This window comes from Henckelia pumila, chromosome 2 (genome assembly GCF_033568475.1).
Source record: "Henckelia pumila isolate YLH828 chromosome 2, ASM3356847v2, whole genome shotgun sequence".
In the NCBI taxonomy this organism is placed as follows: Eukaryota; Viridiplantae; Streptophyta; class Magnoliopsida; order Lamiales; family Gesneriaceae; genus Henckelia; species Henckelia pumila.
Window position 1 is genome coordinate 167,964,201 of NC_133121.1, and position 15,901 is coordinate 167,980,101.

Consider the following 15,901-nt stretch of genomic DNA (forward strand, 5'->3'; position numbering starts at 1 on the left):
AAAATCCATTAAATACATAATGAGGTACAATAAACATGCAACAACATCATACAACCTCAATACAAAAAAACAACGAAGTTTGAGTTCTAAACATGTTCCAACATAAACTAGATTGACATGCTGATTCTACTTCTAAACCGAGTACCAATTCTATCTCTCAATCTTGATGCTAACCAAGTCTTCGCTGACTCGATCCTGTTCCACCTGTTTCCAAGTACACATACAAAACAAAGCAACAGCCAGATAACTCCGGTGAGAATGATATTCCCAGTAAAAGCAACATAACATGCAATAACAAGTAATATATCAACAACATGATATCAAGACAACATATTCAATGTTAATACGAATGCAATGCATGTCTTTAAAATCGGTATATCAACTCTGATAAACAAGGGATTGCTGCTATGCTTTTGGGATCCCGAGGATGAGATCACGTAACGACTCACCGACTCTCCCGATCGAGGTGGTGCCACGTATTCCAATCCTCTATACTTTGGTGCGACTATAAGGAGTATGCTGACGCTAGGTGATTTTCTACAACCCAGGCCACTCGCAGTATAGCCGCCAAAACGTCTAAACAAAAAGGGTCGTTCTGCCCGCTGAAATCAAAAGTTTGACTCAAGATGAATGCATAAGAAAACATAAAGCATTAAACCATATAACAAAATCTCAAACAACAAAATACAAGTCCCACATTCTAGAACAAGTATTGATGCAAGTATGTGATTTTAAGGAAAACTCAAGAACCAACTGTCTTGAGTGTGATATCCCACTAAAACGATGTCTGCTTGTACCTTTCGATGCAATTAGCTCCAACTCTGGATACGCTAAAAAAGAGGTTATATTAAAATTTATACAACCTAAACAACAACTCTTAAGGTAAACTCTTTACCGCTCTTCATCCGACTCTTCGACGATCGACTTATGCTAACTCTGGGCTCGACAAACTTCAAATGAATCTGTACAGAGGCAAAATATGATCAAAAATGACGAACAAACCCAATTGACAAAGTTCTACAATTCAAACAGTTCAAAATCCCAAAACTGAAACCGGCGGCATAACGGCTATAAACTGATCAAACCGGAAATGCAGACATCAGTACAACATTGAAAACAACTCAAAGAAATGCTAAAACAACAATAAAAATCCGAATCCAACAAATCACAAAACCCCCATTTTCGAATTATGCTTCCGAAAATCATAACAAATCCGAACGATGCTTTAATTCAAAACCGACTAAGAATAATCGATAAGAACTATCTCAAGAGCGACATAACCGAAACTCAATCGATTCTAACAACATCATAAAATAGAAGTATAAGTGATCGGAGAAATACTTACTATAGAACGAAGCTCTCGCTGTTGTGATCGCTAATCTGCCTTCGGATTAAAATTATAACGGACGGATCGATCGGAAACCAAAATCGCAAAGCTTGAAGAAGCTTAGGGGCGTCTTCAATGGAGGAGTCGGCTAAGGGGAGGAGATGGAGTGAATGAAAAGTTAAACAAGTGGTAGATAATATGTAAAATTCCCTATTTGCATTTTAGTCCCTGAAATATCCGAAAATTGCAAAATAGACCCTGATAAAAAATAAATCGAATCTTAAACTCTGTAAACTCCAATTATCTCAAATAAACTCAATTAATATAAATTTGGGGCATTACAATTCTCCCTCTCTAAGAAGAGATTTTGTCCTCGAAATCAATAAGAGTCAATCACATAAGATAGAATAAAGAACAAAAGACAGTAAAAAGAACTCACGTCATCCGAATAACTCTGGAAATCGCTGTCTCATATCAGATTTTGTCTCCCAAGTCGCTTCCTCGAGTCCGTGATGGCTCCACTGAACTTTCACCAAAGGAATCGACTTGGTTCTGAGCTGCTTATCCTTTCAGTCAAGGATCTGAATCGGTCGCTCAAAGTAGCTCAGAGTCTCGTCAAGATCGGCTTCGTCAGGATGAAGAATATGACAAGGATCTGGATGATACTTCCGCAACATAGAGACGTGAAAAACGTCATGAATACCAGATAAAGATGGAGGAAGTGCAAGTCTGTAGGCAAGATCACCTAACTTCTCGAGAATCTCGTACGGTGCGATGAATCTTGGAGATAACTTCCCTCTCTTTCCAAATCTAACAGTGCCTTTGAAAGGAAAAATCTTCAAGAATACTTGGTCTCCCTGATCGAAACTCATAGGTTTGCATCTGATATTCGCATACTTTGCATGTCTATCCTGAGCTGACTTCATTCTCGTCTGAATGATCTTTACTTGCTTTGCCATATCTCTAAGCATATCCGGTCTCAAATCAGGTGACTCGAACACATCGTCCCAAAACAAAGGAGATCGGAACTTCTTACCGTACAAAGCCTCAAAAGGTGCCATACCGATACTCGCTTGGTAACTGTTGTTGTAAGAAAACTCGACAAGAGGCAAAGAATCCTGCCAACTAGTGCCAAAGTCTAGCACTCCTGCTCAAAGCATATCCTCTAACGTCTAGATAGTTTGCTCTGACTGTCCGTCGGTCTGAGGATGATAAATTTACTCAGATGCAATCGAGTACCAAGTGTCTCTTAAAGACTGTGCCAAAAGTGCGAAGTGAATCTAGGGTCTCGGTCTGAAACGATCGACTTTGGCACACCATGCAATCTCACAACGTTGCTAACATATAACTCAACCATCTGATCGTGACGATACGTCATCCTGTAAGGAATAAAGCAAGCAGACTTCGTCAATATGTCGATCACTACCCAAATAGCATCTCATCCTCTAAGATATCACGGTAGCTTCGTGATGAAATCCATAGAAATGTGATCCCATTTTCATTCAGGAACAGATAGACTGTGCAACAGACCACCCGGTCGCTTCCTCTCTGCTTTCACTTGCTGACAGTTCAAACATCAGGATACAAATCTCGCAACATCACTCTTCATTCTCTTCCCCCAAAACTGATTCTTCAGATTGTTGTACATCTTACGGCCTCCAGGATGAATACTGAACCGACTGCAATGTGCCTCTCGAAGAATACGCTTCCTCAACTCCAAAATATCAGACACAACAATACGGTTATTCACAAATAAAACATCATATCTAACCTGAAATTCATACTGATGCCCTGATCTGACTTTTTCTATTGAAATATAAGTGCTCGGATCAGACTTCTGTGCTTCTTTGATCAAAATTAATAACTCTGGCTCGGCTTGAATAGCAAACACTCTAATAGTCCTCCTATCTGTTACAAACTCCAAACCAAAAGTGCAACAATCATCGATCAACTGAGAAACACCGATTAGGGGTGATCAAACTTTATAAAAAACCGCTCAAACCGATCGATCCGAACCGCACCACACCGCTAATTGTAATTTTTTGACTAAAACCGTGATTGAAAAATAAACAATCAAACCGCACCGCATATAATGGTGTGGTGGCAATTTGAATGAAAAACTGTGCCGACCGCACCGCGTAGTGTTTTACTATTTATGATCGAGTTTTATATTTTTTATTATATATTTAACATTAAACAACTAGTAAATAAAACATAATTTTTTAGAGTTTTTGTCCAAATTTGACTCAATATTACACAATGTTCAAAATAATAATATTAAATTCATGATGCTACAAAATAAAAATTTAAAAATAATAAACGGAACTTGAGGAATTAAAAAAATTAATGATATTATTTCACATTTTCATTAATTTTGTTTTATTCTCATTCATGATGCATGCACTTTTGAGAAAAAATTTGGAGGCTGAAAAAAAAATATTTTTAAAACTATTTTATTAATAAAAAAATTAGTATATGAGCAAAATTAAGTATTAAATAAAATTTAATTTTATCTCACTACTTTAACCGTGGTCAAATAATTCATTATACTTTCTCAATTGTCAACCATAAGTATAAGTATTTTTTTCCTAGGAAATTTTGTTGAAAACTTCAAATATTTTTTGAAATAAGTAATATCAGTTTTTTTTTGTTAAAATGTTAGTTTTTTTTCTTTGTGATTGATATTGTTTTGAACTATAAGATTGCATGATTCAATTATTGTTTTCTTCTATAATATTATTTTGCATAATTTAGATTATATTTTCATTTGAAAGACATTCTTGTTCATTATTTATTTATTTTTTATTATTATTAGTATTATTAACTTAATTTTAGCTTTTATTTTATTTAAATTTATCTTTTGTTCGTAAGTTTTTTTATCATTATTTGTTCATAAGAAAAAACCGTATAACCGCTCGAAACCGTACATGTACTTTTATATAAAAAACCGCGATTAATTTTTTTTTCAAACCAAACCGTACATCACAATTCGATTTGAATTTAGTGAGAAAACCGCCCAAACCGCACCGTGAAAACCCCTAACACCGATAGTAGAAAGAGATAAAAAATAAAGCTTTCGGCTCAAGGCATCTGCAGCTGCATTCGAATTTTTCGGGTTGTATTTGATTTCACAATCAAAATCGTTCAATAGATCTAACCATCTTCTCTCAGTACAAGAAAAACGACCAAAGACAACGCTTTTTTCGCGTTGTTAATGTCTCCGAAAAAGCGTTGTCGTAGCCAGTGTTGTAAAAGACCATGCTCAAAGACAACGCGAAAAAAGCTTTGTCGTTTCTGGAAAAGACAACGCTTTTTAAAGCGTTGTCGTATCTAAAAACGACAACGCTTTTTCCGCGTTGTCTTTGTCACAAAAAAGCGTTGTCGTAGTTCAAAAGCTTTTTAAGCGTTGTCTTTTTAAGTAACGACAACGCTTTTTCCATCTACGACAACGTTTAAAAAGCTTTGTCTTTTCTCAAATAAAAAACAAAAAAAATATAATTCACAAATTTTCAATATTATCACTCAATATTCAAATTTTTTGAAAATTAAATCTAATATACAATATTTCAATATTATAAATCATTCAAATATAACAAAAATCATTCAAATATAACAAATAATCGAATTCTTCATGTTCATCTCGGCCATTTGCGCTATGTTTTCTGCCTCAAACCGGAGTCGGCGATCATATCAACTCTCAGAATGCTAAATCCATTTGGAGGACTGGAAATGTGCTGAACAATAGCAGCAAACAAGAATAACATTTCAAAGCCATGGTTATGAATGTCAAAATAAATCAAACATCAAAGAAGAAAAGTAAAATGAAAACAAATACATAATCCGCCTACTGAAAATGTGCTCCTCATCATCCAAAAGCTCCAGCCCCGCATCAATTCAAGAAACCTTGTTTTCCAATTAATCACCTCTCAGGATTGACGAACGTTTTGAGAGATAACTTTATCTAATAGTTTGAACCTGAAACTGCAAGTCTGAAGTTTCAGACTAGAATTCAACACAGAATACAATAAAACAGTAGTAGAGATAAAAATTTCAGTAATGAAAAAATAATTATTCATAGCCACAGTCTAAGGCTTAATTTCAACTTCGAAAACTGCATATTTAATCCATATAGAAGAAATAATTATAGCATTCCTTTAAAACCAGATTCAGAAAAGTTTACGTACACATACAACGGATTACCATTTGAACCCTCATGATGAGACTCATTCTTGATTTACCCCAAATAGTTTCAACTGAGTAGCTCTGTTCTTCATAAAATTCTGGATCAGTTATCATAATGAATCAATCCAAATCCACAAATTTTCAAGTGTGTTATATATATTTATATGTAAACATACGTGTTGAGATCACAGGTATTTATAGAGCTAGCTTAACATGTGGAAGAAAATGCTAATATATGAGGCAATTAAGGAAGAAGTAAAATTGGGCAATAGATCCAAATTTTCCTTCGTAATTTGCTTGCTTTAATATAAAGGTAGGATTCATCATAAGCCCCATATTATCTTATGGGAATTCTATAGAAATACACGCATGATAGAACACTGGATGAGAAGATGGTAACAATCACCATAAATCAAAACAAAATGCACACACGACTAAAACCCAAGAGCTAGTAATGATTCACAATGTATGTCCCAAAAAAGTATGTGCAAGTCACCTGTATAAAGTAAATTGCGCAATTACTCGAAATATAGAAAACTCTCAGTTTATCTGTTGGCAAACTTCTAGCCTGACCAAGAACAACAATTGAATTGTTAGTCAATTCTTCATGTAAAATCAAGCTAAAAAATATTTGACACACCAGTCAAGACAAGGAAAGTTATTCCACGTAATTATTTTGTTCACGAGTATTACCTGATGATAAATATCTGCCCAAAAAAGGACAAGAAGCGTGTATGTGGAAAAGAACAAAAGGCCAAGAAGATCCAACAGTACCAAAGTGAAAGCCTGACAAAAAACATATATAAATACACATTTCATCGATTAATAATCGATCATGACAAGTGTCCAGTAACTTCAAGGCCTAAAAATGCAAAGTAAATTCACAAATTGTCATAGGTATTAATCTCATGTTCACGTGGAGGGGCCTGACACATGCTGCCACATGAAAAGAACATAGTAATTGGACTAGCTATCTTGGACCTTTTATCCGGACCAAACAATTCTATATGGCAGTGACACCGCAACTTGTATGTAAGATGAAGCTCTCCTCTATTTCCTCCGTAATCCCAACAAAAAAATTCACACTCCATAGAATTATCCAGCCGCTAAAAAGGTGTCACAAATAATATCATGCTAAAAGCGCTTGTTGTATGAATGAACCCGATGCATCAAGAACACCATCATCAAGGCAGAAAGCAACCAACAATGGACACTAATAGAAAATTTTGGAACTATTGTCTGTATATGGTATACCATTTATAGAATCATAGGAATTCCAACATCTTGGACACAAATTCAAGATACCCATACTTTATATGCTGCTCAAAACATAGGTCTTAACACCGCTGCAATATGCTATTAAACATAAACAAGGGGGAAAAAACTCAGTGTTATTCTCATTCAAAACGAGCATCACATTCTGTTTGAGCTACATACATAACATAATTACATCAACCACACAAATCAAAGTCAACAATAAATGAGTTGAGCAGAGATAAAATGAACAGGTAATATGCTGAGCGATTAATAATAAAATATATAAAAACATGACTCACAGACTTGGAAATTTGAAGCCCGAAATCTTCGGCGAACATTTTTATCATCCAAAACCTGAATCTCAAGCGTGAAGTACTTCTTCATGTTTTTCACAACCATGACTCACAGACTTGGAAATTTGAAGCCCGAAATCTTCGGCGAACATTTTTATCATCCAAAACCTGAATCTCAAGCGTGAAGTACTTCTTCATGTTTTTCACAACCATGACTAAGAACGGTAGCCTGAAATCTATAGGAAGCAATCAACAAGTATGGATGGCAAACAATTAACTACATAACAAAATATTACCTTGTATATCTTCTCACTGCCAGTATCAATAACACAGATAATTCCATTAAGTCCTCCAGCCACCAAAAATGGAGTTCCATCAATAGTACACGCCCAGCTTGCCGTATAAAAAGATTCATCTTTCACAATACACGGGACACCAAATTCTTTTTCAGAATATGTATTTTTCAAAATATATTCAGCACATACATCTTATAAAAAAACTGAATTTGCTGACTCGTAATTCCATTGGAAAGAAAATCTCTTACATTGTCATCGATTTAGGACTGAAGTACAGCAAGTGTATGATAAATGTCAACAAACTTACTATTTTCTCTTATATTTGAGTCGTTAGAAAGTAGAGTCTTCCCTCCCAAGACTGCGGCAGTGGTACACATAACTTTTCCTATGACAAGAACTGCAAAAATAAAGGAGTCAACACATCAAATTAGAAAGTAAGGTAAAATTGGTCACATCCAAAATACAATGAAAAGAAAATGTATCTCTAGTGTTAAACATAAATTTTACGAACTATTATATAGTAATATAGTTTTTGTTTTGCCGACATTATAGAGGAGATAATATTTTCTAAGAGAGAGGTGTTAGATACCATAATTCTTGTCTACCATCTTGCACAGAGTTGGCATAAAGAGTGTTCATGTTGCATCATGCAAATTGGTCACTGACATAAACGTACAGTGGTGCCATGAACAATGAACATGATAACTAGTACCGACACTATTAGTAAAGTAACCAAACAAGCCCTAAAACCACAAATTATATGATAACAAGACACAAGATAAAAACATGCAAGTTCCTAAGTAAACCAAAATTTTCCCATTTTTTTCCCAAAGTATTACCGCACAGTAAAAAACGTGCATATTTCCAAAATATATACTTGAAGCGTGATGAAACGAGTTTGATGCACAGATAAACAAAAGAAAGAAAATGTAAAAAAAAGCGACAATAATAATGAATAGAAGATCAAAGAAAGTACATCTATGCATATGCCACCCTGATATTCGCATTTTTAAATGAATGGTGACATCAAGGCTTTTCATCTACAAGAATGGTGGATTCATTACCAATCCCAAGCTCCATAAGAGATTCCATGTCATCATTAAGCAATGTAGGTATGGGAGAACCCTATAAAACAAACCCCACGAAGATAGAAATTGTGGTTGTCAAGAAAGCAACGAGATTCCGCGAAAATCTGGTGAGGAAAAAGAAGATACCCACCTCTTCTTGGAGAAACAAGATAGGCTTCACCGATTTTAGCTTGAAGAAACTCTCACACAAATTCTTCAGCTTTCCAACCTACGCAACAATATTCACACATTTACACTTGAAAAAGCCCATCAAAACAATCAGCTTTGGAAAATGGCACGTAGATGTATCACCGTTGTAGTTGCAGGCAACTTTTTCACGAGGACGGGTTTTTCACCCATAGAAGCTCCAATGCATTTCAAAGAGACAGCTGCATGGACAAGTCTAGCTTATAAAAACAAAATAATATCATTCCAGAATAATAGAATATGGGAGCGGAAGCTAATTCAAAACAAAGTTCATACAAATTAATCCTGAAGCCATTTTTTGATTGCCTGATGCACCTATTGATTGTTTTTCATCCTCAAGTCCAAGAGTATTTTCAAGCTCAAACCATAGGGAAAACCAGCCTCCATGGACAACTCTGCAAGGATAATAGAATCCCCTGAAAAAGTAAAAAAGGAAAATATTTGATCAATTATAAACAAAAAACATTCAAAATACTCTTATCTTAATTTAAAATCGGAGATGTGACGTCTTGAAGTTGCGTATAGGCTGCGATCACGCGACAGGAGCGCATCACCTACATATACCCTCATGCAGCCCCAGTCCACCTCGAAAAGCCACACTCGAACCCTCCAGCTCCTGCACCCGACGATCACAACCACCACACTTTCATGTATGCTGCCCCATCCAAATACCAATATATTTAACTTCACCACGTGAAAACCCAAGGTCTAAATATATATAGATATTCAATCATACAACTCTAGACAGCCTACAAGCTACAAAAATTAAAATTTACGTACTTACCCACATATGCAGCTGTGAAAAACCTAGGTACATTGAACAAGACAACAACTTTCTTAGATATGAAGAACCCGGTGAATGCCAGATAGTAAAGAAACAGGATACCCCAATAAAAAAAAAAGAACCATTACATAACGAAATGTATATTTATTAGAAACAGAGTTAGGTTTTCTCTAGTTTCGCCAAGGAGGTACAACTCAACACACACAAAAAAACAAGTAAAAAGAAATATAGATCAAAAGAAGTAATAGCATTCAAAATCTATCAACCATTACACCATTTCCAATAACTCAAGAAGATTGAATCTCCATATACAAGCATTACAACCCGATGTTTCACTCCACAGTATTAAAAATACCTTTTACAAAACACTCACGAAACAACCCCAAATACTCCCAATTTCAGCAAACACGAACTTCATACTCCAAGAAGCTGAGCAAAAAATTAGGGGAAAAAAAAAGGACTTACACGCTGGAGTTGCCAAGTCCCGGGCAAGGTGATTGAAAGTCTGTAGCTCGTCAACTACAAGAGCAGAAAAAATCAACAAATGATGGAAGAGTAGAGTTGGAATCGAAAGAGAGCAAAAAGGAGGGGAGAAATCGCGACAAGGGTTTGGGAATTTTGGGTTTATTTTCTCAACGTGAAAGGTAATCCGTCTGTGAAATCTCGTCAACTACTTTGAAGGAAATGAAGATGTTCGACGAGAGCATAGCAGCAGATGCGAGGGCCGAGGTGGGCTTCTCGTCCCGATGGCCCCAGCGAGTACAACAGATGCGAGGCCGGAGATCACTTGAAAAATCGTTGATGAATCGAGCAAGACGGCAGCAAAAATCGAGAGAAAAAGGAGAAAGAAGATTTTGAAAGAAAGGGATCGGAGAAGTTAATCCAGAAAGGGTTTGGGGATTTTGGGGATCTGAGAAGCAAAAAATATTATTTATTAATTTTAGGTTTTATTTAAATAAAAATAATATATCTTCTACAACACTTTTTAAAAAGTGTTGTTATAGATAGGAAAAAAACGCTAATAGATAACACTTTTAAAAGCGTTGTCTTTGACATAAAAAAAACGCTTATAGACAACGCTTTTTAAAAAAAAGCGTTGTCTTTGATTAATAAAAAATATAATGACAACACTTTTTCCGAAAAGCGTTGTCTTTTAAAAAAATACAACACTTTTCACTAAAAGTGTTGTCTTTTAAGTGTTGTGTTTGTGCATTTTTGTTGTAGTGTCTGTCTCATATTCAGTTCGGCCTTTGAAAACAAATACTTAAGGCTTTTATGATCAGAAAAGATCTCGAAAGACTCACCATACAGATAGTGACGCCAGATCTTCAAAGCAAATACGATCACAGCAAGTTCAAGATCATGATCCGGATAACGAGTCTCGTGCGGCTTCAGCTGCCTCGATGAATACGCTATCACATGTTTATGCTGCATAAGAACACATCCCAAGCCTTGGTTAGAAGCATCGCAATAGAAGGTGAAACCTCCAGTACCAGATGGAATAGATAGAATCGAAGCACTGGTCAGTCTCCTCTTCAGGTCAACAAAAATAGCCTCACAATCTACAGTCCAGATAAAAGGCGCATTCTTCTGAGTCAGTTGGGTAATCGGCTTGGCAATAGATGAGAATCCCTCGATGAATCGGCAATAATAACCAGCTAAACCCATAAAGCTCTGGATCTCAGGCACTGATGTCGGTCTAGGCCAATTCATGATCACTTCGATATTGCTGGGATCGACAGAAATCCCATCTCCTGAAATAATATGACCGAGAAAGACAACTCAATCCAACCAGAACTCACACTTAGATAGCTTGGCAAAAAACTGCTCAACACGCAAAATCTGCAAGACGATCCTCAAATGCTCTGCATGGTCAGTACGGTTCTTCGAATAGATAAGAATATCATCGATGAAGATAATAACAAACTCATCCAAATAACGCTAAAAGATACGGTTCATCAAACTCATAAAAACCACTGGAGCGTTAGTCAAACCGAACGACATGACTATAAACTCGAAATGACCGTACCTCGTTTTGAATGCGGTCTTAGGAATGTCTTCCTCACGCACTCTCAGCTGATGATATACTGACCTCAGATAAATCTTCAAATAGATAGAAGAACCCTGCAGTTGATCAAAAAGGTCATCTATTCGGGGTAAAGGATACCTGTTTTTTACCGTTGCTTGATTCAGTTGTCGGTAATCAATACAGAGCCGCATAGAACCATCCTTCTTCCGAACAAACAGAACAGGAGCACCCCAAGGCGACACACTAGGTCTAATGTATCCCTTGGCAATCAAATCCTCCACCTGTTCTTTCAATTCTCTCAATTCGATCGGTGTCATAAGATAAGGAGCTTTGGAAATAGGTTGAGTACCTGACAATAAATAAATGCTGAATTTGATCTCACGAATATGTGGCAATCCAAGAATCTCATCTGGAAAAACGTCAGCAAATTCTCTAACCACTAGTATATCAACCAATTCTGGGCTAGGTTTCAGTATGTCAACTGCATAAACCAAAAACTCCTCTGCACCTCTCTGTAACAAACGAGTCATCGATAACATAGAAATCAAAGGAATTCTAGATCGAGAACCCTTACCAAAGAATTTCCACTCGTCTGCCATTTTAGGTCTGAATCTGACAACCTTCTGAAAACAATTGACAGTTACCCTGTACTTGGTTAAAGCATTTATACCAACAATACATTCAAAATCTGACAACCCAAGTACAATACAGTTGAATTCTAACAAATTCTCCTCAAACTAAAGTTCACAATTCCTGAATAATCTGACAGAATCAATTTTTCCACCCAAAGGTGAAGTAACAGCTACTACAGTAGGAAAAACTCAGTAGGCAAAGCATTCATCAACAAAAAAATTTCAAAGATAAAGGAATGAGAAGAACCTGTATCTATCAATACATGAGCAGAATAACCGAAAATCGAACAGTTACCTGCAATAACATCGTCAGGTGCTGTCGGATCCTGATCCTCAGTCAAAGCAAAGACTCGTGTCTGCTGTCTCGGAGGCTAGTTCGCATTCGGGTTACCTCCCTGTATGTTCTGCTGCTGAGGTTAGAAGTAGTGAACCGCAGAAGTTTGCCTCTCAGGCTGAGCTGTAGGTCTAGAAGAACTCCCACTCTGATCTCGATCTTTACCTCGTTGGGGACACACCTTAGCAAAGTGTCCTGGCTGCTGACAGATATTGCAGCTCCCGAAGACTCCTTGTAAGGCCCGAAACTAGTAAGTTCTTAATGACGGGATTTAAGATTTAAATTTCGAATAAGAGAGAAAATATGAATTTACGAATTTATGGAAATTAGAAATTTCAATTTCGGGTAAAAAATATTTAATTTGAGGATTTTCGGATTTTAAGATTTTAATATCCGGAATACTTAAATTAAAAGATTAAAAATATTTGAATTGATATTTATGGAATTTAAGATGTAAAATCCAAGATTATAAATATTAAGGATTTAATTTGAGGATGAAATCCGAGCAAGGGCCAATTTGCAAATATTGAGAAATTCAAGGACTAAAATGTGATAAGGTCCGAAATTATTTAATTTTAATCAAAAAATATTTAATTTGAGAATATTTAGAGTTTATAATTAAATTCTAATATTCTTAAATTATTTAGGATTGAAATTGAATTAAATCGCTTGTTTGGGACTGATTTGCAATTAAGCCAAAGTTTAGGGACTAAAACGTAAATATGCTAATATATATCTAATTCTCACGTGAATTACTCAATTTTCAACGTGGATATAGCAGATTAAAGGGAAGAAGATCAGAACACTTTCCAAGCCATTTTTGTCCCTTTAAAACTTTGATATATTTTGTTTCGCCCAGTAGAATTTTCGATTGAGCATATATTTGCGATCACAGCTCCGAGTTCTACGTTTTGACGTAAGTTTTATGAAGTTCTACCATGTTTGAATTTTAAGTTGTTGTTAGAACTAAGATTTAATTGTTTAAACATGTTCTAGTATATACGACGATAGTATATCTAAGATGGATTGAGAAAAGATCGTCGTTTGAACCTGTTTATGAATTCTTGAAGATTATTTGAAATTCTGAAATTTAGGGGCTGCATATTTCGAAATTCAGCTGAAGAACTGAAGATGATATCATGTTGAGATTATAGTATTGATGATGTTCATGTGTTTATAATTTCCGGTTTTGATCCGTTACGCAATCGGTTTGAATTTCGATCACGTGATCAAGTTGTTAGATTGTTTGCGCCTAAATAAGAATTAAATGATATTGAAAGCTCATCTTGAAGTATATATCAATGAATTTCAGATTTGAATTGCAACATATCGATTTCGAGTCGGCGAGCTCGAGAAGTTAGCCTTTGAACCAAGAAAGATGGAAGAAGGTTTGAAGCTTGTTTGTTTTGAATGATTGTAATGATTTGAGCAGATTTTGATAGAAGTTCTTTGATGTTATTTGTCAAGAATTTGAGCATCTAAACTCGAGATCAAAATGTATGAATAGACATTAAAAGATGGGCAGAATAACTCGAGATTGTTTCTGATTATCGAGTTGCCTAAAATCACATACATGCATGTTTAATATATGTTATTGTTTACGTTTGCATAAATGGGGTAGATTATTCAAGATAGACATCTTCTTGAGTTCCAAGAACATTTATGTAAATGATAAATTGTCGTCTTTGATTTAATTGATATTGTTGCTTTGAGTGATTATATGATCATATGATTATATGATTGATGTGTTTAAGATGTTGTTTTTAGCCTATGTATTATTTGAGGCATCCAGATTATGTTGCATTCATCTTGAACCCTACCTTGATAAGCACAGAGGGCTGAATGGCCTAGAGTGCAGATGACGTTTGGAGAACTGTAGTTGAGTGGCATGGAATGTAGATTTACTTCCAGAGTCAGATGACTCATGGCACGGAATATAGATTTATTTCCAGAGCTAGATGACTCACTATAGTTGCACCAAAGTCAGGGGAATTGAGATATTTAATACTACCTCGATTGGGAGAGTCGGTGGTTAGTTAAAGATTTTATTTTCCCGGGATCCCAGAACTATGATTTATTGATATCAGATTTGATAGTCTATTCCTTGACACATGCATTGCATTTATGCATTAACCTAGAAATTTCTATGGTTTAGAATATGCAGTTATAAATGCTAGCATGTTTTGATATGTCATTCTAGAAATGAATGTATTGATATGCTTGATAAGCTATTGCTTTAGATGAATAGCTATGTGTTAAGAATTTAAGAATAAAGTAGATTTCTATGATTACATGTTGTTACATGTTTTTGATAATTTAGAATTATTATAGCATATAGATTCAATATGCTTATAGAGTGTATATGCATGTCTTTCATACTGAGAATTATATTCTCACCGAAGTTATCCGGTTGTTGCTTTGTTTGTATGTGTGCATTGCATCAGGTTGGGGTATGATCAAGTCAGAAATGGCTTGGATTGCACGAGATTGAAAGATTAGAAGTGAAGACTCGGGTTTTTAAGCAGATGACATGCCGTTTATAAATTTGGTAAACATGTTAGAATAACAAGCACCTTTGTATATGTTGTTGTCGAGTATTGATTTATATTTGAGAATTCATGTATTACAGATATGTAGATTGATGTCTAAATGCATGTCAATTATGTAGATTCATGTTGAAAAGCTTATATGATAGATTATATCATTTTTCAGACTTGAAAAGCTTATGTTTGAATTTTTAATACAGGGCACGGACCCCGTGTCAAGGTCTGTGCAAGGATCCGGGTGGACTCTGCCTTTCAAATCCTTCAATTTCGATTTTAGCTATGGGCACGGACCCAGTTCCAAAAGAGGCACGGACCCCGTGACTTGGTCCGTGCAGGGTCCGGATCGAGGTCCGTGTCTTTTTTTTTTAAAAAAATTTCTTTTAGCGACCATTTTTTGCGTCGCCAAATGTAAGGTTTTGCGTCGCCAAATGTCCTGTATTATTTATTTATTTATTCAGTAGACTAATATTCCGATTGAATATTTCTAGTTATTAATCGCTCTATAAAATTAGATTAGCATCCGAGGTCCCCACAACAGTTGGTATCAGAGCGTAAAGTCTTGGACTAAGATAGAAGTTGAGCGGGGTAGATTGAGTCGCATGCATTTATAATATTGCATGAGTATTCTTTCCTTGCTTTACAGAATTGTATGCGACTATGATTTCTTGATTGAACACTGCTTGCTTTACTGAGATGAGAATTACATCCTTATATGCTGATATGTATGCCTGATTTCTTGAATTCATTAGAATAAATGAATTCGTTGCAAGCATGTATTATTTGAAAAGCATGAGAATTTGCAAGCATGTGTTCTATTCAGAAGCATGAGATTATATGTATGTTATACTGAAATTGTATTTTATAATATCTGCAATATATATTTCTTCTGTTATCAAATAAGACAGATTTTGCAGATAGCATGAGAACCTCAGACAGAACAGAACCGC

At 35.6% G+C, this 15,901-nt stretch overlaps 1 protein-coding gene across 14 annotated transcripts; it reads right to left on the reverse strand.

Annotated features, from left to right (window-relative positions):
- Window positions 1–4,846: 4,846 nt before the first annotated feature.
- LOC140880755 (tubulin-folding cofactor E-like) lies at window positions 4,847–10,313 on the reverse strand. Of its 14 annotated transcripts, none has more exons than XM_073285480.1 (14): window positions 9,879–10,313; window positions 9,188–9,284; window positions 8,906–9,045; window positions 8,735–8,811; window positions 8,574–8,651; window positions 8,420–8,480; window positions 7,663–7,752; window positions 7,356–7,474; window positions 7,066–7,227; window positions 6,203–6,295; window positions 6,006–6,077; window positions 5,528–5,590; window positions 5,163–5,308; window positions 4,847–5,061 (listed from the first exon to the last, which is right to left on the reverse strand). In XM_073285480.1, coding segments are annotated over exons 2-9 (639 nt in total). In that variant the 5' UTR covers window positions 9,190–9,284; window positions 9,879–10,313; the 3' UTR covers window positions 4,847–5,061; window positions 5,163–5,308; window positions 5,528–5,590; window positions 6,006–6,077; window positions 6,203–6,295; window positions 7,066–7,155. The 14 variants fall into 14 exon arrangements, with proteins under 14 accessions (XP_073141581.1, XP_073141583.1, XP_073141580.1 ...); XM_073285482.1 differs by having other exon boundaries at window positions 5,512–5,590; XM_073285479.1 differs by having other exon boundaries at window positions 5,528–5,607.
- Window positions 10,314–15,901: the final 5,588 nt, after the last annotated feature.

Excerpts from the sequence above, each read along its gene's own strand:
- LOC140880755 (XM_073285486.1), bottom strand. Across the intron at positions 7,475-7,662 it reads CTCAAATATAAGAGAAAATA|ATGAATCTTTTTATACGGCA; the intron begins GTAAGTTTGTTG and ends GTATTGTGAAAG. Across the intron at positions 7,228-7,355 it reads GCAGTGAGAAGATATACAAG|GTTTTGGATGATAAAAATGT; the intron begins GTAATATTTTGT and ends CTTGAGATTCAG.